Below are 27,223 nucleotides of genomic sequence, written 5' to 3'. Positions count from 1 at the left end.
TTTCCTTGTTTATCAAAAAGGTATGGTGTTCATACTCTTTCCAACACTGAATCGGGTGATAATCGCAATCTTAAGGATTTACAATAATTGTAGCTCTAAGATCGTTTTGTGCAAGTGGGCCCTGAGCTATATGTTTGTTGCATGGACTGGGGATGTGTGACAAGGAATTAGTCTTTTGCCTCTTCAGACTAGCATAGGTCACTTGGAACCTATTCTAGACAGAATTCACGGAAAGTGATCCCTAGCTGGAAAAACCTGTGTCTATGACATTTCTGATTGCACATCACTGTAACCTGTGGGTGTCAGAAATGGCTGTTAGAAAGGATTGTCTGTTGTGATTCAAAGAACAAAAAAATGATAACTGAAAATTTCTATTTGTCATCTTTTTATTCAACAAACAAACAACCACTCTCTCTTAAATCTCATTTCATATTCACAAATATATACTTTATCAAATGTTAACAAGCTATGCCATTGTTTTTGAAAAAGAATCACACAAGTAATGACATAATTTGAGATTCTGTATAATTTATCCACTTGTAACTGTTTGCTTTCAACCACTGCAAGGTGAACATAGAAAATGCACACCTACTGTTTATAACATAACACTTCCATATCTTGAAAAGGAAACAGATCAATCCTATTTGTGGTAATTTCAGGATATTACTTTCAAAATTAAAATGTGAAAATATTGTAAATTAGACCTTAAGATTTGAAAATCTGTGTACATATAACAAGTGTGAATGCCTGGTTCCTGCATGTGTCTTTAAGAGCCATGTTGTTTGAGGAGATTGCCTGCTATGACTAGACGCTGGATCTCACTTGTGCCTTCATATATCTCTGTAATTCTTGCATCTCGATAGTGTCGCTCGGCTGGCATGTCAGTCACGTAACCCATGCCTCCCAGGATCTGGATGCTCTGTAAAATAACACATATAGAGAATGAAATCAATGACACTGATCTTTTTTTGCATTAAAGGTCATATGCAATGCAAAACACAACTTTGCAGATTCTTTGCATACCTTTTGGCATGGACTTTCAGAAACAAAATTTTTAACTTGCCTTACCATAGGACATATTACCTCAAGCTTCACTTAGAAGAGATCAGAGAGTCATTGATTCACCATTCTCATGAATGGCTACCTCATGTGTCAACGAGTGTATAGACATGGAAGTGGCGCGATCTCCTGAACCGCGCAAACGCGGACCTTTCAAAATTCACTTTTACTTCAAGCATCCTTGTATTCGGACGTTTTGTTTGGTTCGCTTTAGTTTGAGTCTTTTTCAGACTTCTACCTTGTTCTTAGGTTATTCACATACGGTAGGTATGTTTTTTGTTTTCATGTTACGTGAGTGAAGAATAAAAACATCTTCACTTACCTGGCTACCTCGCGTAAATTATCACTTGTGGGTCCGGTTTTTCTCACTTCTCAGCGGCTCTTCCGTGATCTTAACATGGTGTGCATAACTTGTGTTAGTTCTTACATCATCTTAAACTTGGCTATCTTTATGTTTTAGCCATTTGCTCTATACTTTTCCCCATTTTTCTCACACAGCATGTCTTTGGTGCGGGAGCAGCCATCTTGGTTGTTGTCTCTGCCACGCCTTTTGGACGTGAATATTTTTATCATTTAGGGGTGTTCGTCGCATTTTGTATGTAGGGGTGTTTTCTGCTACGTGAGTTTTATAAGTTTTTCTCGCTTGTTGTATGTTGCAGTAGCAGTTTATGACTCGTCAGTTTTGTACTGTCTGTAAAGTCCTAAAGTCAGCGAAGGACCCCCAACCCTGGTGTCCAGACTGTGCCACCGTTTCCTGCTCTCTTGACCAGCGTTGTGTACACTGCAAGGCTCTGTCAACAGTCGAGTTCAAGGTACAGGACACCAAGTTACTTGCCATCGACACGGAACTGATGAGGATGCTGATGCCAGTATCGGTATTGGCTTCAGCTACTTCGGCAGCGGCTTTCAACCTGACGGAGGATAAACCCTCTAGGACTGACCATTTTACAACCTTGTTTCAAAGGCAGGGCAAAATTCTTCACGATCTTCTTGCTCACTTACGTGCGGCATTGGCAATGACTTCTACAGTGCGTCGTACTGGATATTTGGACCCATGCATTTGACAGGAAGAATCCTGAGATTTATCGCCAACATGCGGAGCGGACTAACTCAGATGTCTCGCTGTCTACATTTGAAGCCCTGAGTTCTGCCTTTCGTAGCAGGCAGACATCGCATGGACGAAGGAAACGTCGCTACGTCCCCGCAGAGAGTCAATCAGATCTGTGTTCGCCAGAGGCCGAGGTCGTGGATGCCCAGACACTGATGCCCAAGCAAGAACCCAGGACCGTTGGCGTGACACCCCCTCTACTCCTGGCAGAGAGAGGGGCAAGCGGCCCTATTCCTCTCGCTGAAGATGGGAACGCTCACGACTGGGCCCTCCCGTGCCTGTTCACCCGACACCAGTTGGTGGGAGACTAGGAATCTTTTGGCCCAACTGGACATTCCTAGAACATCCCTACGTCACAAACATCTTAGGACCGGTTACAAACTTCCAATTGTCACCCTGCCACCACTAATCTCTGCACCTCAGGTGCGAGTGTACTCTCAGGAACAGCAGCTCTTACTTCAAGCCAATATTCAAGTGCTGTTGGAGAAGCAAGCCATAGAGTTAGTAGTCGATCCCGTTCACTCCCCAGGGTTTTACTCTCCTATCTTCCTTGTCCCCAAGGAGGATTCAGACAAATATCGGATGATCCACAACATCCACAATGATTTTCAACCGTCTATACCTCTCGGACCAGCCTCATTTCCGTATGGTCACCCTAGATCTACTGCATGCCAAACTGCGACCAGGAGCTTGGTTAGCCAGCTTCGATTTGTAGGACGCATACCTCCATGTTCCAATTTTTCGATGCCACCGGAAGTTCCTTCGATTCATTTCTTGTTGTTTACACAGATCACGTCTCTGATCACTGATTCCTTCATCTGAAGGGAATAATAGACTTTGATCCCTACAAAGACAACTGCCTCCTGAACAACATCAAGCCTCAGTTGAAGTTCACCACTCGCCTTTTTCAGCAGCTGGGGTGGATTATCAATCTCGACATGTCACATCTCATGCCGTCACAGGAACTGACGTTCATCGGGGGGCTTTTTGCAACTCATTCCAGTCTGGTCAAAGTTCCTCCAGCCCGTTGGGAGAAGATTATCAGGTTTGCAACCCTAGGCCACGCTCAGCCTCTGACCCTCAGAGAGTGTCAGTCTCTGCTGGGTCTCCTCACCTCGGCTCAAGATCTTACCCATAGAGATCATCTCATGCTCTGGCCGCTTCAACGGTTTCTTCTACGTTTTATTCAGAAGGACGAACTACATGTGCACTTCCTGTTACCTCAGCATCTACATCCGTAAAATACGTTGGTGGATGGTCCCATCAAACGTTTGCGCCGACGTCTCTTTGAAGGAATTCACCCGCAATCACGAGCTGTTCGTAGATGCGTCCCTCCACAGATGGGGCACCCATCTCAACGGACAGACCACCTCAGGGTTGTGGTCAGATGCAGAACAAGGCTGCCATATCAACAACCTCGAGATGCAAGCGGTTATTCTGGCAGTACATTATTGGATTCCGGTCTTATTGGATTCCGATTCTCATAGCGTCGGATAGTTCCACTGTGATATGGGTTATTCGGAATCAGGGAACCACCTGATCGAAGAAATTGCTAGACCAGATGTTCCTTCTCGCAGAGCTTCTAGACAGCAACAACATCATAGCAACAGCTTTCTGTGCCAGAATCTCGGGGCGTCCCCTGATAAATCTATTCGCCACAAGTCTAAATCATCAGTTGTCGGTATACGTGTCCCCAATTCCAGATCCAGCAGCTTGGGCAGTTGATGCCATGTCCCTCGCATGGGAAGGATTGGACGCTTACGCCTTCCCTCCGCCATTTCTACTGCCGGTAGTCATCAGCAAGATCAGACAGACAAAGAGGATTCGTCTGCTTTTGGTCGCGCCCTGGTGACCAACCAGGTCGTCGTTTCCAGAGCTGCATCGTCTCGCCGACGGACACTTCCTTCCATTACCAGAGTGGCCCAACCTTCTGCGCCACCCTCAGAGTCATCAGTTACATCCAGACCCGATGAGGTTTCATCTGTGCGGATGGGTCATTTACAAAAGGCATTGAGTGCCAAGGGTTACTCTACTCAGGTAGCTACGGTCATCGTCCAAGCGCATCGTACCTCTACCAGATCTTTGTATGACGATAAATGGTTGTCCTTTGAGAAGTTCTGCGCCCAGAAGTCTCAAGACCCCTTGTCTGCGTCAGCACAATTCGTTGCGGATTTCCTTATTTTCCTTCGCTCTTCTAGACGTCTCAAGGGCAATACCATAGGAACCTATTTGTCAGCGTTGAACTCGGTTTTGGCCGTCAAATGTGATAGACAAGTTTCTAAAATCTCAAAGCTTACAGCTAAGCTCAAGGTGTTCACACTAGAGGCTTTTGGAGGCAGCTTCTTTCGACGACTTGTCCAGGAAGACTACCAAGGCTACCACGGCCAGGGTTAGTGAGATCCATGCTCTGGACGTTACGCGGATCAAGTTTGACCAGTTTTGTCATGGATGTGCCCATTCAGGATTGTTATGGGACGTTATTGTGAAAAATCAGTTGCCAGGTCCGCCCGATCGACTGTTTACCATTCCTCCTCTCTCATCTGTATCGTCAGGAGCCAAAATCGCTGAGAATCTACTGTGCACGGTGCGTGCTTTGAAACTTTTTATAGCTAGGTCTGCTCCTTTCAGACGAGGTCGGAAGAGATTGTTCATTCCCTTTTCGTCGACATGCAAGGGCGAGGTAAATAGAAACACTGTTGCTTTATGGTTGTGTTCTACAATCCTGATGGGGACAATCCTTACGATGCCCAAAGACTGCCTTATCCCACCGCTCACAACCCCTACGAAATCAGAGGTTTAGCTTCCACAGTGACCCTTCACAGGAATTGTACGGTTCCAGCTATTATGGAGGGTTGCTTCTTGGGGTCATGAACGGTCTTTGCCAGCCACTACTTACACGACTTGGCAGTGGAGGATGTGCAAGGTCTCCAGTCCTTTGGTCCTCTGGTGGTCCCGTCTTGCCAGTCATTAGGTAACTACTGTTTCTTACCTGTAGGTCTCATGGTTCTCCTTCACACTGTACTATGATCGGCTCCATGGAGTTCCTCGCGTTACTACCCGTTTTCTGTTTCTACAGGATGTTTCCTGTACCTGACTCCACTGGTTTCTCAAGATTGTATGATATTTGCTGGCATCAGTTTGTTTTGGACCTCTGGAGCCCGACACCGCCAACTTACTGATGCATGTGTCCTATGGTAAGGTAAGTTAAAAATTTGTTAAAATCTAAATATTTTAGATAATTAAATACTTACCTTACCATGGGACTTTGATTTTCCTCCCAACACTGGATGCTCCTCCCCTCTCTGGGCTCTTCGGACTGGATATTCTTTTTCAGTAAAAGTGAATTTTGAAAGGTCCGCGTTTGCGCGGTTCAGGAGATCACGCCACTTCCGTGTCTATACACTCGTCAATACATGAGGTAGCAATTCATGAGAATGGTGAATCAACAACTGTCTGATCTCTTCTAAGCGAAGCTTGAGGTAATATGCATATGTCCTATGGTAAGGTAAGTATTTAAATATCTAAAATATTTAGATTTTAACAATTATCAAGAATGCAAATTCAACTTGTAAAGTGGAAAAATAATATGATGAAAAAAAACCCCAGTGAAATCGGAGTTCAAACTATTCACTAATTTTCCCTCAGTGCTGATGGAAAAAGTGGTTTCAAAACCTGTGCTGCGCAGTGATTAGGCTTGAACCAGGAAGGAAACTTGTATAAACAAGTGGTACGTGCAAGGACTATCTGTATGGTCGAAGTTGGGGAACAAGAGATGTTTCTTGTGATTACAAGCATCTTGGGACTGCAGTAATAAATATGCACTGGTCCCATACATGAAGATTTGCAAACCAAGTTTTCAAGAAAGTGTACCATTAGAAATACTAATTTCATTGCTAAAATTCCTCAGCTTGAGAACTGAAATGGTTTAATACATGCCTATGGAAATCTAGAATAACATGTTGATTGTGACAAGCTGTCTGAGTCACTGACAAAACTCAATGTCTGTTTTATTGACATCTATGTCCTTGACACCTGCTAATGACAGTATGCAATACACAACTTCAATCCTTGACCTCATGCAATTTGAGATTCTCGAAAAGGCATTCAGAAGTTGGAGAATATAATAAGACAAGTATACATATGGATGACAATCTTTTTATTGTCTAACACAATGTTTCTGGGCTACTTCTTGCCCCTTGTTCAGATGATAGAGACAGGAGTACAAGACATATTGTATATACCAGTATTTACAGGAAGAAGTACTTGTATATACAAACACATCACAGAGGACAGATCAAATGCAGTTATAAAAACAATAACAGGGATAAGTGAAACCAGTTAAGAGATGTGTACACGGCAGAGTGATATACAGACAATTAGGTTAACAGGAAGCCAGAGGTCTACATGAGTATACAATCAAAGAGGTAGATCCAATAGACGTTATATAAACAATTTTAGGGAGATGAAAACACAACAGAGTGATATACAGCTGATTAAATGACATCAGAGGTGGCTTTTGTGATGTTCCAGGCACTGGGGAGATATACAACCCCACCCATTCCATTGACTGGCAACAGACTGGCTACCAATGTTCACAATTGGCGCAAACGAAAACTACTAGAAGCCATCAACATCAGGAGATTAACCCTAGAGATTAATAAAGATCAAGGTGTATATCTCCCCAGACATGTAGTAGTTTACTTTCTCAGCATTTGTTGATTGGATCGAATGGAGATGCAGAGAGCATGTATTTACAAAACCCAACATCTCCACCTAATTTTTTTATTGATAACAACTACTTCTATTGTACATGATGGAACGTTTCGGTATGGATTCTTATACCATTATCATTCTGTGGGGAGCGGCTGAGAAAGCTTCCGTCATGAGTCAGGATAAGTATAAAATATCAATTTTATTCAGAAAATTACATATTTTTCCTTATCTTGACTCATGCGTAATTGCTTACAGAATCCGACGGAAACGGCATTTTGTCAGACCATGTTGGATTCTGCTGTCTGTTCCAAATTATGTCCAATGATTCAGCCCCTCTAATGGGAACTTGTAATGGTGATAATTTGATCCTATTCCTCTCATATTCATTGTAGCTTTTGGGGGGAATCACATCCAGTCGAACTTGTCTTCCATAGAAGGCTTCCTTGACTGACATGTGATGACAACAAAAGTAACTAGCGTCATGCTAGTTTCTGATGCAACTAAATGTCAAGATATAACAATCAAGACTAGTTGTGACCTTTCTTCATGTACAAATATCTTCATAATGAATACAAGGTCCTAATCACTCATGCTAGTCTGTTCAAGACGTGCACATGGACTTTCCACCAATATACTCTGCAGAGCGCCTGGCATCCACAAGTCACGTGAAAAATCGGGTGAGTTAAATCAGTGCCTTTGGGGAACTGTTGCTGTGCAGTGACAAGTGGCCCAAACTGGTGAATGCCAGTAACGTACTCTGTGGCTATGTCTCGCAGCTAATGGTTGCAAACACCATTTTTGACATCCAAAAACAGCCTTCCATAATAGTAAATAGCGAGCAATTTCCAAGTAAAGCTAGTGTAGAAGCTAGGGCTTTGACTTAGAGGCTCACAGAGGGTCTAATCCTGCTGCTTTATATGCTCTGAGTACAACAGCTCTAATCCACAATGAGACAGTGTTGCGGGATACTTCTGTGGGTGTCTCAGCAGACTTAGGAATAAATAGGCGCTTGAACCACTGTCTTCTAGACTTGGTATGTGCAATGTATATCTTCAATGCTCTGACTGGACATAATGATAAATCGTGTGTATCATGAGATCCCAAGATTGGAGAAAAAGCCGGTATACGGAACTGTCTATCCAGTTGACCTGGCAGTTGATTCTTTGCTATGAAATCGCATCTTAGACCCAAATGAGCTGTTTCTTGGTGACTTGTATCAAACTTCCTTCTATTAAAGTCTAGAGCATGAACTTCAGACATTCTTGCAGCTGTAGCCAGGGCAAGTAAAAATAGCATCTTTTGAGTCAACATTTCAGTTGAAGTCCGATTAAGTGGTTCATACGCATCACTTGTAAGATGTTGGAGTACAATATTTAAGTCCCATGCTGGGGCTCTAAATCTGTGTTGTTGATCTTCCAACTTGAACGAATGTAGAAAGGCAAGAAGCTCTGGTACTTTAGTCAGCTTGGTCCCTGTTCCCATGGTGATGACTGAGCTGAGAGCTGCTAAGTAGGTACATCATGTAGAACCTTTCAGACCCTTGGAATGATGTAAACAGCATAAATAATCTGCTATTTGAGGATGAGTCGCTTTATTCGCTGAAAATCCCTTTTTCCTAGCGTATGCCTCAAAGCGTTTCCACTTGTCGTCATAACATGAGAGCGTATATTTCCGTAAGGCTAAGGTGACTGCTTTCGCTGCTCTTGCCGAATGTCCTCTGCGTTTCAAACAATACTTAATACGGTCCATACGTGAAGACGAAATACCGATGTGTGGCTGTGCATTTGCTTTGTGTGTGGTTGGATGAGAAGATTCTTCCACTCTGGTAATTGTAGTGTTGGTTGTCCTAGCTTTTCTATAAGTGCTGGAAAACCAATCTCTCATTGGCCAGTAGGGCGCAACCAAAATCAGTTGTAACCTCTTTGTTTGTCTGATTTTCTCGATGACTTCAGTAACAGTACTGGAGGGGGAAACGCGTACACATTTAGTCCTTCACATGGAATGCTGAGAGCATCTGTTGCCCAGGGTAACGGATCTGGTGCTGGTGACACGAAAGTTGTTGTTTGTTTGTTGAACCTTGTTGCAAACAGGTCTATGTGCGGTGATCCGAAGGCTTGACTGATTAACTGAAACGTTTCCCGATGCAGTATCCATTCTGTTGCAGATGGACGAAAAGGATCAGATAGGGCGTCTGCCATGATGTTGCAGGCTCCTGGTATGTGACATACTTTTACTTGCAGATTCAGACTGTTGACTAAGTTGAACAGTTGAAACGTCAGGTGTAGTAGAGATAGTGATCTCGTTGACCCTTGTTTGTTGATGTAAAAGGCTACTGTTGAGTTGTCCATGTGGATCATTAATAACTTGTCTCTCAATACTGTTGACCAGTGGTGGATTGCATGAATGACCGCCTTCATTTCCAGCTGGTTGATGTGAAGAGCCTGTTCCTCTTCGTTCCAGATTCCTGCTGCTAAAACGTTTCCTAGATGAGCTCCCCATCCTTGCAGAGATGCGTCTACATAGAGGTGGTTGTTGAATACCAGCTCTAACACATAGCTTCCTGTGAAGATCATCGATCGTCGAGTCCACCACAGCAGAAAGGTCTTCAGACTGTCTGGGAGCGGAATCTGTCCTTTGTTGTTGAGGTGAAGATTCCAGAAGTGTTGTAAGGGACACAACTGCAGTCTTCCTCTTCTGGTCATATCTTGTGCTGACGTGAGAAGGCCTAGCAGACACTGCCATTGTCAAAGTGTTAACGGAGAGAGAAAAGTTTGTTTCATTTCTTGAATCTTGACCCACCAGTCCTCCAGAATTACAATCTGATTCAACGTAGTGATGAAACGAATCCCAAGGAATTTGATATCTTGTTGACGTTCCAGTTCCGACTTTAGGTGATTTACTAACCAACCCAGACAGAGGCCCCTGTCTCCGAAGTAGATTAAGATCCACAGTATTAAAGGTTAGACATTCGGACATTCGGACTGTTGATCCCTCCTCTGTGTGATAAGCGCAGACAGGATCATCCTCTCTTCCTCATTGGCAGGATTGCTGAATTTTGTAATGAGAGTCTCGTTGATGGATCTAGATCCATCTAATCCGAAGAAAGTTCGCCTCGTAGTATTGTCAAGTTGCGCAAGCCTCTTGTCTTTTACTTTGTAAAGACTGCTGAGATGATAACTTTATAACCTTCATCTACGAGGGTTGGCTGAAAAGTTCTAAGTCCACGTTTGTAATTTATTTTTCTACATAGTCCCCTTCCAAGTTCACACACTTTTGCCAGCGATGCTGCAAGGCCCGAATCCCGGTCAGGAAGAAATCTTCTTCATCTACCCTAAAACAATCAGTCACAGCGGAAATGACGTCATCATTACTTGCAAAATGGCGACCGGCGAGTTCCTTTTTCATTTTGGGGAACAGGTGGAAGTCAGAAGGAGCCAAATCAGGTGAATAAGGAGGATGGTCCATGAGTTCAAAGCCACAATCGCGGATTGTTGACATGGCCACCACCGATTTGTGAACAGGCGCATTGTCTTGGTGGAAGAGGACACCTTTAGCGATCATCCCTCGTCGTTTGGCTTTGATTGCTTCTCGCAACTGGTTCAGTAGATCAGCATAGTATCTGCCGTTGATAGTTAGACCTTTTTCAAGATAATCAATGAGCAGAATACCCCTGGAATCCCAAAAGACTGATGCCATCACCTTTCCAGCTGAAGGAACAGACTTGGCTTTCTTCGGAGCTGGTGAATCAGGATGCTTCCACTGTTTTGACTGTAGTTTTGTTTCTGATTGAAAGTGATGTATCCAGGTCTCATCCATGGTTACAAATCGTGCCACAAAATCATCGGGATTTGCTTCAAAACGACGCAAATTGTCAAGGGACGTTTGGAACCTGACACGTTTCTGTTCTGCTGTCAAGAGCTTTGGCACCCATCTTGCAGAAACTTTCGTCATTCCTAATTCATTGGTGATAATATGCTCAACCCTCTCAGGAGAGATGCCCACTACACTAGCAATATGTCGAGTAGTCAATCGTCGATCATCCATCGACATATCGAGCACTCGCGTGATGTTTTCTGGAGTGGTTGCTGTTGAAGGCCTTCCTGAGCGTGGGTCATCATCAAGGCTTTGTCTGCCACGCTTAAATTCTGCAGCCCACTTCTTTACTGTGGAAAATGAAGGAGCATCATCCCCTAGAGTGGAGACCATGTCAGCATGTATCTGTGTTGGGGACATCCCTTTCTTTTGCAAGTACTTGATGACTGCCCTGTATTCAGTTTTGTCCATTTCTGATGATTTCAGAGGGTAGGTTTACCTAAAGAGCTGTAGTTGAGATAAAACTATTAGTACGTTTGTAGTTCTTGTGTCTATGATTCACTAAATGATTGTCCTCATTGGTGGCAAACACCTGTCTCTACCTGGTGGGGAAAAACCACTCAGGCTGAGAACTATTCAGCCAACCCTCGTACATCAGGTGCTCTGATGAATGGTTCCATGAGATGAAGAGGGAAACGACGTGCGTTAAATGGCGGCACATTGCTGTTGAAACTTGGTAATTGAATGTTATGAGGCAACGTGTACATGTCTGTCTGTCTGAAGGTAGAACAACAAAAGTGAGTGAGTGAGTGAGTGAGTGAGTTTAGTTTTATGCCGCACTCAGCAATATTCCAGCCATATGGCGGTGGTCTGTAAATAATCGAGTCTGGACCAGACAATCCAGTGACCAACAACATGAGCATCGATCTGCACAATTGGGAACCAATGACATGTGTCAATCAAGTCAGCGAGTCTGACCACCCGATCCTGTTAGTCGCTTCTTACAAGCCTCTTACGACAAGCATAGTCACTGTTCATGGCAAGCATGATTTGCTGAAGACCTATTCTACCCCGGGACCTTCATGGGTAGAACAACAAAAGTAGTGATACAAGTGATAGTGATGCAACTGGAGGAATAACAATGTAAGCCAACAGTTAACTGTCAATGACTGGTGATTGTCAAAGCCAGCATGTTGCAAAGATGATGACTGGCATCTAGACTAAATTACGTTATCCAGCCTCATATAAGAATGTCAAGTTTTGATTGGTTCACATGACTCTGATAAAATACCATGTATACCCCTCATGATCCATGAGCCGGGAGTACAAAGTCAAATTATCCTGCCATGCTTCAGTGACCACACAAAGTGGTAAAAGTGTGCATTGCTATAACTTTAGTAACGTGTGCTGCATTGTGGTCAATCGATCAGTTGCTGTCAACATGGCAGCAAGGAAATGTTTTGCCACAACAAATGATAATGAAATTGAAGCAAAAACATTCGGCTAGATAAATGCTTTATCACATTGTGTCTCGGGAAATATGGGGTTTTATAAGTCCCTCGTAAGGTTGTATTCCCTGAGCCACAGTCCCTTACTTGTGACTGATAAAAACCTGTATTTCCCTCGATGCAATGTGATAACTTATAGTAGCTGCATTTTTTAGTTCTTTGCATTTTGTGTGACAGTCTTTGATAAATTGTTTTTCTCTTTTGGGCTCACATCAGTTTTAAGAGGAAATAGACGTAACACTGGACATATTTCTAAGCAAGCATGAAACATTTGAACAGATCAAAGCAAACCATTCAAAATGAAAAGTGTCCAGTGAATGAGTGTTAATGGTAGCCAGCATGGATACATACCTGATGGGCAGCAAATGTAGCAGCTTCTGATGCTGCCAACTTAGCCATGGCTGCTTCCTGAAAATCATTATTAAGCATATAAGAAGGCAAAAATCTGAGTTTACATGTAATCTCTAAGCTTGTTCATGACCAAGCAAAATGTCTAATACCATCTTCATGTCAGATACATCACTATGCCATGCATGACTTTACAATGTCAGCACTTCAAAGTTAACAATTTTTGTTGTTCGTTTTTCATTTTCTTTTATTCCAGCATAACAGGTACATTCTCTAGGGCATAAGCAGCCATTAGCATTTTGTAATGTCTTCACAACAAAGTTCAAGAAGATGGACATTAAAAGCATACGGAACTATTTTAGTGGCTGCGCCATATTTGTTTTATCAAGGCACGCTGTTCATAAGGGAGGTATCTCTGGCAATGAGCCAATACTACATAAAACTGTATAACATCAGACATATCATTCATCTGAGTGGAGTTAAACAAGCAGGTTCGAGAATGGCACAATGTTTGCTGAACAAAGTAAACTTCATGGTTGTATGCCAATGATATATGAAGTCAGATATAGTATATCTGATTGTTTGAAATGCAAAGTTCAAGAAAGGGACACATGGCTATAGGCTAATACCAAAAGACCTATATATTTAGTATACACAATATTGCTATTTATTCTTCAATAACTTTTGTCTAATTTATTGTATCAATTCTCACTGTTAGCTACTATGAAGGTAATTCTAAGAATACTACATTTATTATATCACTGGCTGTCATCATGCTTTAAAACCTTCAGATTTTGAACATTACTCCTCCTCAAAGTTATGTCTAAAATCAGCCAGTGCCCAAAAGTGCTTGTGTAAGTACAAAGTGGGAACCTCATCAAGATGTAATAAGACCAGAATATTTGCAGGAATTCTGAACAGTTAGAAATTCAGTGTGGATCGCAAGAAATGAAACTGTATCCTTGTATTATGAGGCACCACTTCAAGATCTGTCTCATATATCTGCCAAGATCTTTTGAAAGATATGAAATAGTTTTTGAGTTGTGCTCTGGAAATGAAGCCCATCTCTCCATTTTGAGACTAAGTCTGGAATGTTTCCATGGAAACCGAGAAAATAAGAAATCACAAAAACCTGTAAATAGGCAAATGGCACCACTTTGGGGTCTGCCACACATATCTACTAAGTTATACCAACAGATATTAAGAAGTTTTTGAGTTCTGCTCCGGAAACGAAACACACCTCTCACTTTTGAGACTGTCCGAAATATTTCCATGGAAACTGAGAAATAGTAAATCACAAAAACCTATAAATAGCAAAAGGCACCACTATAGGTTCTGATTGATATATCTACCAAGTTTTGCAGAGAAATATTGAAGGGATTTTGAGTTATGCTCCGGAAACGAAGCCCATCCCCTTATTTTGAGACTAGGTCCGAAACGTTTCCATGGAAACAAAGAAAATAAGACATCACAAAATCCTGTACATAGTGAAAGGCACCACTTTGGGTTCTGCAACACATATCTACCAAGTTCTACTGACAGATATTTAGAAGCTTTTGAGTTGTGCTCCAGAAGCGAAACACACCTCTCACTTTTGAGACTATATCCGAAATGTTTCTGTGGAAACTGAGAAAATAATATATCACAAAAACCTGTAAATAGCAAAAGGCAACACTTTAGCTTCTGATTGATATATCTACCAAGTTTTGCTGAAAAATATAGAACGGTTTTTGAGTTCTGCTCCGGAAACGAAGCCTACTCCACCATTAGACTAACACAAAATTGTTAAAATCTAAATATTTTAGATATTTGAATACTTACCTTACCATGGGTCTATAGCATATTACCTCAAGCTTCGCTTAGTAGGAGATCTGATGGAGTTGAATTGCTATTCAATCTTGAATGGCTACCTCGCAATCAACGACTGTCAGGATATGGAAGTATCTGGATCTCCCCACTGCGCATGCGTGCAGACTCCACAAAAAACTTTTACTTCTCGGTCCGAAGAGTCCGTAGTGGGGAGGAGTGTCCAGCGTTGGGAGGGACTTACCGCCCTATGGTAAGGTAAGTATTTAAATATCTAAAACATTCAGATTTTAACAAATTTTGTACTTACCTTACCATAGGTCTGTAGCATATGGATACCACAGACAGGTCGGTGGTGTAGGACTCCAGAGGACCGTCAGTGTCTTAAGATCCCACATAAGCCTCGGGGCTGCCGGACCACTACTGATTCTCTTTGCATCTGCCAAAACGATCTCTCGTGAAGGTCACTGGAACCAGAATCAGAGTAGTAGGTCACGTACTAACCACCAGAGGGTACAGTTTCTTATCTCAGTTTTAATACATGACCCCTACAGACCAAGGTAAGCATGATCATACCTTATAGGACCGACGGACGGACGAGTGAGTTGCTGCACAACTAATGGCCTGAAGCCCCTCCAAATGTTCCACTGCTAAGTCCCGCAAGTAATGGCTAGCAAATACTGTCGAGCGCTGCCAGAGGCACCCAGCCATAACGTCAGGAACAGTACAGTTCCTGTGTAGGGCCATAGTGAAGGCTAACGCCCGAAACTCGTGCAGGTTGTTAGACAACGGGTGAAGGAAGATTCTGTGCGTCTTAAGCCGCCAGGATGGTCTGCCTCAACCATAAGGCTACTGGTGACTTCCCCTCTAGCCGTCATAGAAAAAGGCAGGAATAATCTCTTCCTAGTTCCCCAACGAGGAGAGGAATTCTTGATATACATTCTGAGAGCCCGAACCGGACAAAGAAACTCCTCCTCCCGATCCTCTGGTCTGATAATGGCCGTAAGGGGCGGGATAGTGAACAATCTGTCTGATTGACCTGTCAGTTGGTTCTTTGCCAGGAAACCCCAGAGGAGGCCCAAACATACAGCACCATGTCTGGTCTGTTCAAATAAGATCCTGGTCACATCTTGCACGTGAATCTCGCTCACTGTCGCAGATGTTGCTAACACCAGCAGAAACACTGTTTACCTGGTTAGATCGTCAAATGATGCCCTATCCAGCGGCTCATAAGGGCGACCTATCAGATGTTGTAGCACAACGTTCAGGTCTCATGCTGGTGGCCGGAATTTAACCTTTTGGTCCTCCAGCTTAAATGCTTTAACATAGCAACTAATTCGGGGACCTGTGAGACCTTCCTATCTCCTCTGGCAGCTAAGGCTGAATTCAGTGCTGACAGGTAGGTCCCAATAGTACTGCCTCAGAGCTTCCTTGAACACCACATGTAACGTAAAAACTCCGCCAGGAATAGGGGTGATGCTAACAGCGGATCTTGCGACTTTTGGGCACAGAACTTCTCAAAAGTATGTGTCATCATAGAGTGATCGAGCGGAAGCTCTGTGTGCCTGGGCAATGAACTTAGCCACTTGAGATGAGTATCCTTTGGCTCTTAAAGTCCCTTGCAAATGGTCCAGGCACACAGATGAAACCGCGCCGGGTCCGGGTGCAGTGCAGACTGTGGGAATGGTGCAGCAACTGATCCCACTGTGGAAGTCAGAGCGGATATCTATCTGCAAGGCAGCATAATTCTGGGAACCATGTCCTCGCTGGCCACCAGGGTGCGACCAAAAGCAGACGGATCCTCGACGTGAGTTTGAGTTTCACCAGAACCGTCGGTACTAGTACTGGCGATGGGTAGGCGTACGCGTCTAGACCTTCCCAGGACATCACCAGAGCGTCTAGACCTTCCCAGGACATCACCAGAGCGTCGACCGCTCCAAGTTGCCAGGTCTGGTATGGGAGACGTATACTGGAAACTGAGCACTGAACTTCGTGGCGAATAGTCTATCAGCGGGTGATTCTCACATATGAGCCGAAAAATCTCTGGGTGAAGCATCCACTGGGTCATGGATGGCTTCTCTGGTCGCGAGAGTGCATTGACTAGTACATTTCTGTACGCTGGGGTATAACGAGCTCTGGCTTCGATGTCGTTTGCATCTAAGATGCTGGCTAGACGAAACATCTGAACCAGTAGGGACTTTGATCTGGTTGTCCTTTGTCTCAAAATCAGCCACACCACCGTGGCATTGTCTGAGATAATCAGTAGGTTGGAGTGGCGTAGCATCGACGCCCAGTGACTTCCCAGTACTTCCATCTCGAGATTGTTGATGTGCCAGTTTGCTTCTGCATCGGACCTGAGTCCCAAGGCTGTTTGATCACTATGGTGTGATCGCAACCCTGGAGTGACACGACTACAAGTTCGTGGTCCTCAGATGTACCGGAAGCAACAGGCATTGATAAATGCCGTCTCTAATGTGTAAGTTTCTCCGCACACATTGACTGGCAAGACTACCCTTGCAGGTGTGGTCTCAAGACGCCCAATGTCATATGCCGGTCAGGACATGAAATCATGACCCAGAAACCACTGAAATAAACGTAATAGTAGATGTCTTTGTCTGGTCATAACCTGAGGTGACGTGAGCAGATCGAGTAGACACTATCACTGACATAGTGATAACGGAGAGTGTAGAACTTGTTTAATCATCGGCTTGAACTTCGACCCCCCGAACCTGGGACAGCAATGTGATGAATCAAATCCCGCAGAGTTAGATTCTCAAGTCAGCCAAGCCGAGATAGTGAAGCCCAACTGTAAACTTAGTTGACTTCTCACAAGAATAAGCTTGTATGCCATAAAGCATCATTCTTTGACTTGATCATCGTGAAATGTCGTTCACAGCGATACTCTTGCTAGCATTTATGCTTGTCTGTAACCATGCTGTTTGGCAAGCACGTGTGTAGATGAGTAAGTGCACGAAGAACTTTCGCCGCTTGAAGCTGATGTTGACAAATTGTAATGAAAGGATCTTTGAGGATGGACCAGTTCCTCCAAGAGATGCCAAGTCTCCCGCCTACTGGCGTAGGAAAAAAATGGCATGGCTGGTGGCGGGAGGTACCAGTTGTGACAGGTAACACCCTCAACGTCTTGAATAGGGGCGCTGTCTCTTGCCTCTGCCGAGCATTCCCGTTTTATCACGACAGGCAGATGAGAGGGCTTTGAATGCTGACAAAGATACCTCTGTGCTCGTTAATACAGCATGTTCCTTGTACACCTTTGAATGGCATTCCCAAAGAGGGACTGTGATGAACATGCATCCAAAAAAACCCATCCTGCGCACGACTGTCGTCATTGCCAGCGCTGTCAGGACATGTCCTAACAGGTCATGTAACGCTTTGCCTTGCCCTAGGAATAGTGACAACAGATGTTCCAATCGGGACTCGTTAGGTTACGTTAACTCTACAGCTGCCGCTGAAGTAGCTGCGGTCAAGTCCACTGCTGCTGCCGATGCCGCTGAAGCTAGTGCTGAAATCGGTTTCAAACTATGTTACAATTCTGTATCTATAGCTTCCTCTCTAGCGTCTTGAACCCTGTAGGACGTTGGCGAGGATAGCCTCTTAATAGCCTCGTCCAGTCCTGCACCTGAATCCGCAAATTCTAAGGCCTGAATCTTGTATTCTTGCTTCTTGACTTTCGGTTGCAATTAACAATAGTTTGGCGAAATCCTCATTCAACGAGGAGATGGTGTCTGCAACCATTGCGTGAGGTGGGATCATCAACTCCGGCTCAATCATAATAGCCATGTCACTATCAACACCTGACGAAGGAGAAGGACAATCCGGTAGTCTATCCGCTATCCAATTAAATATGGCTGATAGGATCCCTCCTCATCCCCTAGCTGCGTCTCGTAATCAGGGGCAAAACACTGCTCTTCATCTGCCGTCCATGACACAGTAGATTTACGCTCCGGTGTCCGTCTCCTAAATGATGAATGTCTAGAAGGAGGTTACAGCGATCTAGGCCTCGAACGCCTATCCCTATGTCTGCAATGGCTTGATCTACCCCGCCGTTCCGGTGATCTCGACAGAGAGCGTCGGCGATGACAGGTGCTCGATGAACCACTGCGAGGACTCCTGGATCAAGACCTTCTACCTCCAGCGATCCATTCTCACACAGTCACACAGTACATTATCAGCGCTACCCGATGCTCCAAGGGTAAGGACGTCCAATCCCGACGCCCGTCTGCTTACAGTAGCTACTTGGGATGTGCTAATAGGCGCTGGTGCCGGCGTACAACTGTAATCCTTGCCCTGTGATGATTCAGTCATGCCTGTGTCCAGTAGAGACGATCCCATCAGCGACGCTGTTGACAGTGTCGGCGTCGGCGTCGGAAGTTGCAACTTCGTCTCTATCGGCACTAGACATCGGCATCTGTATCCGTTCAGGTCTCTGAGACGCTGTTCGTAGAGTAGTAGTCTCCGCCAATGACAATGGAATCTCCAATGGTTGAATCTCAGGCTTGCAGGGGAGGGATAGCCTAGATCCCGAAGACAATGCTGGTGATCTGGACATCTTCTTAAGTTGTTGGGTTCTCCTCTTCTTGACAACCGCCAAGTAAGTCTTGAAGTCCTGTGACGACAACTCAACACACGCTGCTGTGACAAGGAGCAGACACTCACAGCACAGTCTGGGCAAAAAGGATGAGGGTCCAAGGCGGGACTTCAGTCTTTTACAAGTTACACAAAGGTGTCGTGTCATACACAACAACTGTAACCAATAGAAATAATAACAAACGATAAGAAAAGGATGGAAAATACCACACACACACCCTATCATTACCACACTGTAATGTCCATAAGGAACAAGAGAAAATCAAATAAAGTAAAACTTTATTAGATCTCCAAGAAAAAAAACAACTCAGCAATCCAAACATGTCACTCACTGACTATGCTTGAAGTAAAAGTGAAGTTTTTTGTGGAGTCTGCGCGAATGCGCAGTGGGGAGATCCAGATACTTCTGTATTCCTCACAGTCGTTGATTGCGAGGTAATATGCTATAGACCTATGGTAAGGTAAGTGAAAAATATGTTCCATGGAAAAACAAAAAAAATAAAAATGCTAAAAATCTGTAACTAGCAAAAGGCACAACCATAGGTTGAGATTATCATATCTATCAAGTTTGGTCTAAAAAATACTGAACGGTTTCTGAGTTATACTTCGGAAACAAAATGATTACAGACGGACGGATGGAGGCGTCAACTATATCCCCCACATTACATTCCAGGGAGATAAAAAGTCTGAACATAAAGTTGACACCAAGGTTTTTACCCCCAGTCACAGGTAGGCTCGATCCAGACTCCTCAACCTTATTGGATCAGTAACCAGGCGCGTTAGCCAACTCAGCCACCGCACCCCTGTCACTGGGTCCAGCTGAAATTAGACAAATTGATCAACTAAACAAAAGAGTCTTACCATGGTAAATGCCCTTCCTGAGTCTTTCAGCATAGCAGCTTTCCATGTGAGCAGTCTGGCACTCTCTAGCCTCATCTGCATGTCAGCCAGTTTCATCTAAAATAAGTTCAAGTTTCATAAGAACATCTGCAAGATTCTTGCTATGTTTAAGTCAGACTCCCAAGTGTAAATAATATCCATTGTACAAGTGAAATTGCATACAAACATTATGTGTACCTCTGTGTGTGTCTGTTTATCCTGGAAAAACACAGACTTGTCAGTACTGGAAATGACTAGACATGATCCAGTGAATTGACGAGACTATGTCCTACACCACAGTGAAGAGGGAGAATTAACTGTCAACTGGCAAACACAGAAGCAGAGCATAGGTTTACACTGGACTTAAACATTTCCAACTGCATTCAGTGGCCAACCACAGCCAGAGCTCCAGTCACAGTGAAAAGCTACGTTCCCATTTAGAATCCAACTTTGTCACAGGAATGAGCACCGTTTGTCTACCTTGTGGTTTTAGCATTCACTTGTCACACCAAAGATCTGGGTTTTATTCCCTACATGGGTACAAAGTGTGAAGCCGATTTCTGGTGTCCCCTGTTGTAATATCTCTGGAATATTGCTAAAAGTGAGGTAAAGTTAAACTCATTCTCTCACTGGAACAAGGTAAGGTTGAAAACCTAAGGTGGTGGCTTAAGAAGGAGAGTGTGTGAGTAGGCTTCAGATATTGTACACGTGTTGGGAAAGGATCCCACAGACAGAAAAGGACTGTGGGCCACTCACTCCCAAGAACAGACTAGCCCCTAGCAGGTTAGCCAAAAGCATAGTCACAAGCTTTTCCTTCTGTAACAAGTGAATGTAGAGCTGTCAGCTGTCTTGAAATTGTAGGTTGCCTTTGACACAAGCAGATAACTTCTTTGAAAGGCATTTTAGCAGTTGTATGGATGATGGAAAATGAAGTTCTATAGACAGTCAACTTCTTAATTGTAATGGGTGTGACGTTTCGTTGCAGGTACTAACACTGTTATCGAGCAAGTGATACATAAATTATCATCATCAATTTGGAGTTTAACATGACTTTTAGCGTAGCCAGTTTCTGAGCTATGTTCCGGAAAAAAAATGACTGACGGACAGATGAGGCGTCGACTATATCCCCCTGGCATGATCAAAAGTACAAGAAGCAGACTGATTTTGCATCTCAGTGTCCATCAGTCTTTGATAAGAATTCTAAGCAGGTGAGCATTCTGTTAACACTGACATCTTGTAGAACACCAGTAACCAATGAAACAAGAGTATTCAGAAGATGACATATCCCACTAGCCCCCATATATTTGAAAGGACAAATCATCTGACAGTTACTTGATGTTTTCTTAGATTAAGTTTGATCGTTTCCATGGAAGTCCTGAAAAATATAAATGCCATATATCTGTAAACAGCAAAGGCACCACTTCAAGATCTGTCTCATATATCTACCAAGAATCACAAAAACCTGTAAATAGCAATAGGCACCATTTTAGCTTCTGATTGGTATAGCTACCAAGTTTTGCAGAAAAATAAACAAGAGTCATCAGAAGATGACTTATTACCCCAGCCCCCCACATATTTGAAAGGACAAATCATCCGACAGTTACTTATTGTGTTTTAGACCAAGTCACAATTGTTTCCATGGAATTCATGAAAAATATAAATGCCATATATCTGTAATCAGAAAAAGTCACCATTTCAAGATCTGTCTCATATATCTGCTAAGATCTTTTGAAAGATATGAAATGGTTTTCGTCTTGTGCTCTGGAAATGAAGTCAGCAACGTGTTCATGAAACCAAGAAAATAATACATCATAAAAACCTGTAAATAGCAAAAGGCACCACTTTGGGGTCTGCCACACATATCTACCAAGTAACACTGACAGATGTTAAGAATTTTTTGAGTTCTGCTCTGGAAACGAAACACACCTCTCACATTTGAGAGTAAGTACAAAACATTTCCATGGAAACTGAGAAAATGATAAATCACTAAAACCTGGAAATAGCAAAAGGCACCACTTTAGGTTCCGACTGATATATCTACCAAGTTTTGCAGAAAAATATTGAACGAATTTTGAATTCTGAAACGAAGCACATCCCTTCATTTTGAGACTAAGTCAGAAACATTTCAATGGAAACCTAGAGAATAATAAATCAGGAAAACATGTAAATACCAAAAGGCACCACTTTAAGGCCTGCCACACATATCACCAAGTTTTGCAGAAAAATATTAAACAGTTTTTGAGTTGTGCTCCTGAAACAATGCCCGCCCCACCACTACTCTAACACCAAAACGTTCCATGGAAAAAAAAAATGCCAAAACTCTGTAAATAGCAAAAGGCACAACTATAGGTTTAGATCATTATATCTATCAAGTCTAAAAACATTGAACGGTTTCTGAGTTATGCTCCAGAAACAAAATTACAGACGGACGGACAGAGGGAGGACAGATGGACATTACATGCCGGGGGGGGGGGGGGGGGGGATAAAAACAGACACAAAGATTTGATACTTCATGAGTAATTGTCAAAATTTCAGTGCAGCGTGACTAATTACAATGGTAATTATCAGCATTTCTGGCTTCTTCTCTTACTTACAACGAAAACATATAACAATACACTGATAGTCAGAGTCATTCTGATTACTCACCTATCATATTTATGTTCAAATGATCCCTGAATCAAGGGGAGAGTCCTCACAAATCCTGCGAAGCCGCCATTGTCAGTCACTGGTTGTGATGTCATGTCATAACATTGTTGTACATATTAGGCCATTTCTTTGAGGTGAAGACCAGATGAACAAGAGTAATCACAATTTCTTCTGATTACACTTTCAGTACTATCAGGGATAATTTACAACACTGCATAGTCTCCCTGGCACAATGATGTATATTTTGCGTATGGTCCAAACATTTTTTCATGAAACCAATTTCAGTATCTACCTTTAGCCATGTTCAATATCACATCATACGTGGATACAGGGTATATGTTTTTATTCTTTCAAAGTTTTTGATTGAATAAAAGTTACGAAAGACCTTGACACATTTAGAGTAGCGGACCATATTTAAACCTTAAGACAAGTGTTAGTAGATCAAACATAGTCGTAATGGCAACATGTACCTTAGTTCCTCTGATGTACAATATTCAATAAACTGGGACTAATATTGCGGTTTTATATGAACAGGTTAATGGACAGTGATTAATTCAAACCTTATACGTAAACTGAGCCATATCGTGACGAGAACATTTAAATGAAATATATGCATGTGGAAAAATCTGTCAACGAAGGACAGTAAAACAACTAGAATATCACAATTTTAATTAAAACTAGTATGGAAAGTTAAAACTAATAGCACTATTTAGACAATACAATATAAAAACAGACTATAGATTGCCAACAACAGAAGGCAGATCACCACACTAGGGACCATGGGGACTTACAGTACCTTTGCTACCTACATGGACCCTAGCTGGATTTACACCATCCCTTCAGCTGCTGGCAATTGTACGAAATGTTAGCCAAAATTAAAAGAACAAGAATACTACGATTAAAAACGTGGTAGACTTAAATTTACTGTGAATGTTTGTGGACTTACGTACCTTCTCAGGAGGACAATAATTTTACAATACTTCAACCCCCTTTGAAGGTACAGCCACCAACAATTCAAGTTACTAATTCAAACTACCAATCATTAAAATACATCTATTTACAGAAACATACTATTCAAAATTCAACCAAAAAATCAATTTCTTTTAAAAAACCGATAATAAAATGAGAATTAACGTTGGTAAAAAGATCCTTCATTGTTTTAACTGTAAAATACTTATCCCTTGTGATAGAGAATTCAAAACAGTCACGCAGAATATGCTTGACTGTGACTCTCTCATCACAAGGGATGCAAAATGGAGGATCCTCACCTTTCAACAGGTACGCATGAGTATATCTAGTGTGGCCAATACGACATCGTCGTAAAATAACCTCTTCAAATCTGGACTCACAACCCAAGTGGGTATAACCAATGTAAGGTTTTATCTCATGTAATTTATTGATACCCACTTGGGTGTCCCACTTCTTTTGCATCAGATCACAGATATAAGATCTAATGGTGGCTTTGTAATCACTGTAGGGAATAAGAAGTGGTGTCACAGATTTGTTGAGTGCTGCCTTGGCAGCAAGATCGGCCATTGTGTTACCAGAAATGCCTACGTGGCTTGGTAACCAACAGAAGACGAGGTTGTATTGGCCAGTAGCAAGATTATTATACAATTCAATAATATCAATTAAAAGTGGATGTTTACATGACAAATTTTTAATCGCCTGAAGACAAGACAGAGAATCTGAATAGATTATATATTGTTTACGTTTAGGGTGTCTTTGAATATATTTAAGAGCTGTTAATATGGCGTTAGCTTCAGCTGTAAAAATAGAACTATTATCTGGTAATCTGGAAGATATTGTTCTGGATCCAATCACAGTGGCACAAGCCACTGCGCCACCATCCTTGGACCCATCTGTAAATAGGGATATATAATTGTTATTTTTATGTTTTAATTGATTATATTCTTGTTTATATTGTAATTCATTAGTTTCTGATTTTTTAAATGTGGTCAATGTTAGGTCTACTTGGGGCCTGACCAACTGCCAAGGAGGAGAAGAAAGAAGACGGGAGGGAGCTATATTTTCCAGCGCAATGCCAGCTGAAGAAAGAAAGGGTCTATTTCTATGTCCTAGAGGAGGGACAAGAGAAGATTTTTTATTGTATAAATCCTCGTAAAGGGGATTGAAAACAGTTATAGGCAGGGTTAGATTCACCAGAGTATAATTTAGAAATGTACTGCTAACTTAATACAGCGCTGCTCAAGAGATGGTTCATCAGCCTCCACATAGAGACTGTCAATAGGTGAAGTTCTAAAAGATCCAAGACAAAGTCTCAGACCTTGATGATGGACAGAATCAAGAAGTTTAAGATTGCTTTTGTAGGCTCCTCCATAGACGATTGAGCCATAATCAAGTTTAGAACGAACGAGTGATCGATATAGATGGAGAAGGGTAGCTTGATCCTCTCCCCATTTTGAATTTGAAACCACTTTCAATTAGTCAAGTGCTTTCAGACATTTAGTTTTAAGTGATTTAATATGCGGTAAAAAACGTTAAGTGTGTGTTAAGTGCATATTTTTCCCACGACAAGAAATATTAAAATCATCCACAAATAAAGATCCATCAATTGAATCGTTTAAAACTTTTGATAACCTGTTGATCTTCATGCTAAAAAGAGTGACGGACAAAACACTGCCTTGTGGAATACCCTGATCCTGATTGTAATGATCAGACAGTGTAGAACCCACACGGATCTGAAATTATCTGTTATTTAAAAACTTGGCAATAAATTCAGGCAAACAACCTCGCAACCCGAAGTCATGTAAATCTCTTAAAATGCCATATTTCCAAGTAGTGTCATATGCCTTCTCAAGATAAAAAAAGATAGACACAGCGTGTTGTTTGTTTATTAGTGCGTTTTTAACAAATGATTCCAGTCGCACGAGGTGATCAACAGTACTTCTGTTTTTACGGAAACCACATTGTATATCTGTTATGAGATTATTTGTTTCCAAGTACCAAACAAGTCGATTATTTATCATGCGTTCCATGGTCTTGCAAACACAGCTAGTTAGTGAAATCGGACGATAATTGGATAGATCCGTATGATCACATCCTGGTTTAAGTATTGGTATTACTATGGCATCACGCCATGAGGGAGGAAAGTTACCCTATGTCCAAATATTATCAAAAATATTCAGGAGAGTTTCTAGGCAGGATTCTGGTAAGTGCTTCAGGAGTTGATAATGTATGTTATCAGCTCCTGTAGCAGTGTCATGACCTTGATCAAGAAAACGTTTCATCATAATCTTCCCCATTATCAGAATTGATATTAATAGTTTTCTTTTCTTCTTGTTTTTGATATTGCTGGAATTTTGGTACATAAGTTGAAGAGGAAGAATGTTTAGCAAGGGTTTCACCTAGTTTATTAGCAATATCTGATTTATCAGTAAGCAATTGATCTCCATGTTTAAGATGATGAACAGCAGATTTAGTACCTATACCTTTGATTTTCTGGATCATGTTCCATACCTTGGACATGGGTGTCCGAGAATTTAAGATTGGCGTTTATTTTGTTTAAAAGTACGCTGTGCTTTAGCATATAAAATTTAAAATTTATTTCAATTATGCACCATGGGATGGCGACGGAAATAATGTTCTGCTTTTTTCCTTGCCTTCCTAGCTTGTTTGCACTCATCGTTGAACCATGGTTTTCTTATGTGTGGAACTGCAGAGGACTTTGGTATACACTCATCAGCTATGGAATTCAGTTCATCAGAAAAGCATTTAATAGCATCAGGAACGTCAATAAAACGTTCAGGTTTAAGTTTTTCAGCACACTGTATAAGCCCAGTTAGCCTTTTTAAAATTTTGTCTTGATGATGGAGGAACATCGGATGGAGTTACAGATTTTAATACAGTAGGAAAATGGTCACTTCCACAGAGGTCATTGTGGACTGACCATTTGAATTCATTTAGTAGTTCTGAATTTGTCAATGACAAGTCAAGAGCAGAATAGGTCCCTGTCCCAGGGTGTAAATATGTGCTGGAACCATCATTATAAATACATAAATCATTGTCAGAACAAAAGTCCTCCAACAATTTCCCTTTAGTGTTTGTAGTTACACTACCCCAGATTGGGTTGTGCCCATTTAAATCTCCCATTATAATACAGTGCTTCGGGAGTTGGTCATATAAAGCTTGAAAATCAGTTTTGGCAAACGTCAAAGACGGCGAAATATAGAGTGAGCATAGCGTAAACGCTACATATAAAGTAATTCTCACAGCAACAGTCTGCATATTAGTATTAAGCGAAACAGGGCTTTGAATAACGTTTTGTCTGACTAGAACGGATGACCCACCAGTGGCTCTCACTATCACCCAGAGGTGATAAAAAGAATGATATGCATTAAAATGACGAAGGTCAAATGTATCTGTTTGTTTTAAATATGTCTCTTGGAGACATATCGCTGAAGGTGTAAAATCTTGGACTAATAGCTGTAATTCATGTAAATTAGTCCTCAGTCCTCTGCAGTTCCACTGTAGAATATTACTGGAATAAACTATCTTTTGGGGGGATTTATTGGGGATCTACCCCGCACTCTTTTGGAGGGCGACAAGCTATGTGCCCTAGAATGGACGTTTTCAGAAACATCCATGTCTTCAAGAGTCCCATATTTATTGAACAATTGAATTTTGTTCTGTGACCCTTTAGGAGCTCTGCCACTTTGTTGTTTTGAAGCATCAGACTTTGGCTTCGGTTTACTTTTACCGTTTGCTGACTATCAGC

At 42.2% G+C, this 27,223-nt stretch overlaps 1 protein-coding gene and 1 pseudogene across 2 annotated transcripts in view; both read right to left on the bottom strand.

Moving 5' to 3' along the window:
* Nucleotides 1–368: 368 nt before the first annotated feature.
* The window catches only part of LOC137296297 (short-chain specific acyl-CoA dehydrogenase, mitochondrial-like), a 97,458-nt gene continuing 70,603 nt past the window's right edge, over nucleotides 369–27,223 (bottom strand). For both annotated transcript variants that reach the window (XM_067828066.1, XM_067828074.1), the window contains exons 10-12: nucleotides 19,822–19,917; nucleotides 12,553–12,609; nucleotides 369–919 (exon numbers count right to left, since the gene is read on the bottom strand). In XM_067828066.1, the coding sequence (XP_067684167.1) occupies nucleotides 767–919; nucleotides 12,553–12,609; nucleotides 19,822–19,917 (306 nt within the window). In that variant the 3' untranslated portion in view covers nucleotides 369–766. The remainder of the gene's footprint in view (nucleotides 920–12,552; nucleotides 12,610–19,821; nucleotides 19,918–27,223) is intronic.
* Nucleotides 7,769–8,878, bottom strand: LOC137258545 (uncharacterized; annotated as a pseudogene).

This window comes from Haliotis asinina, chromosome 1 (genome assembly GCF_037392515.1).
Source record: "Haliotis asinina isolate JCU_RB_2024 chromosome 1, JCU_Hal_asi_v2, whole genome shotgun sequence".
Classification (NCBI taxonomy): Eukaryota; Metazoa; Mollusca; class Gastropoda; order Lepetellida; family Haliotidae; genus Haliotis; species Haliotis asinina.
The sequence above is the reverse complement of the archived record's forward strand: the minus strand, read 5'-3'. Positions and strand labels throughout refer to the sequence as shown.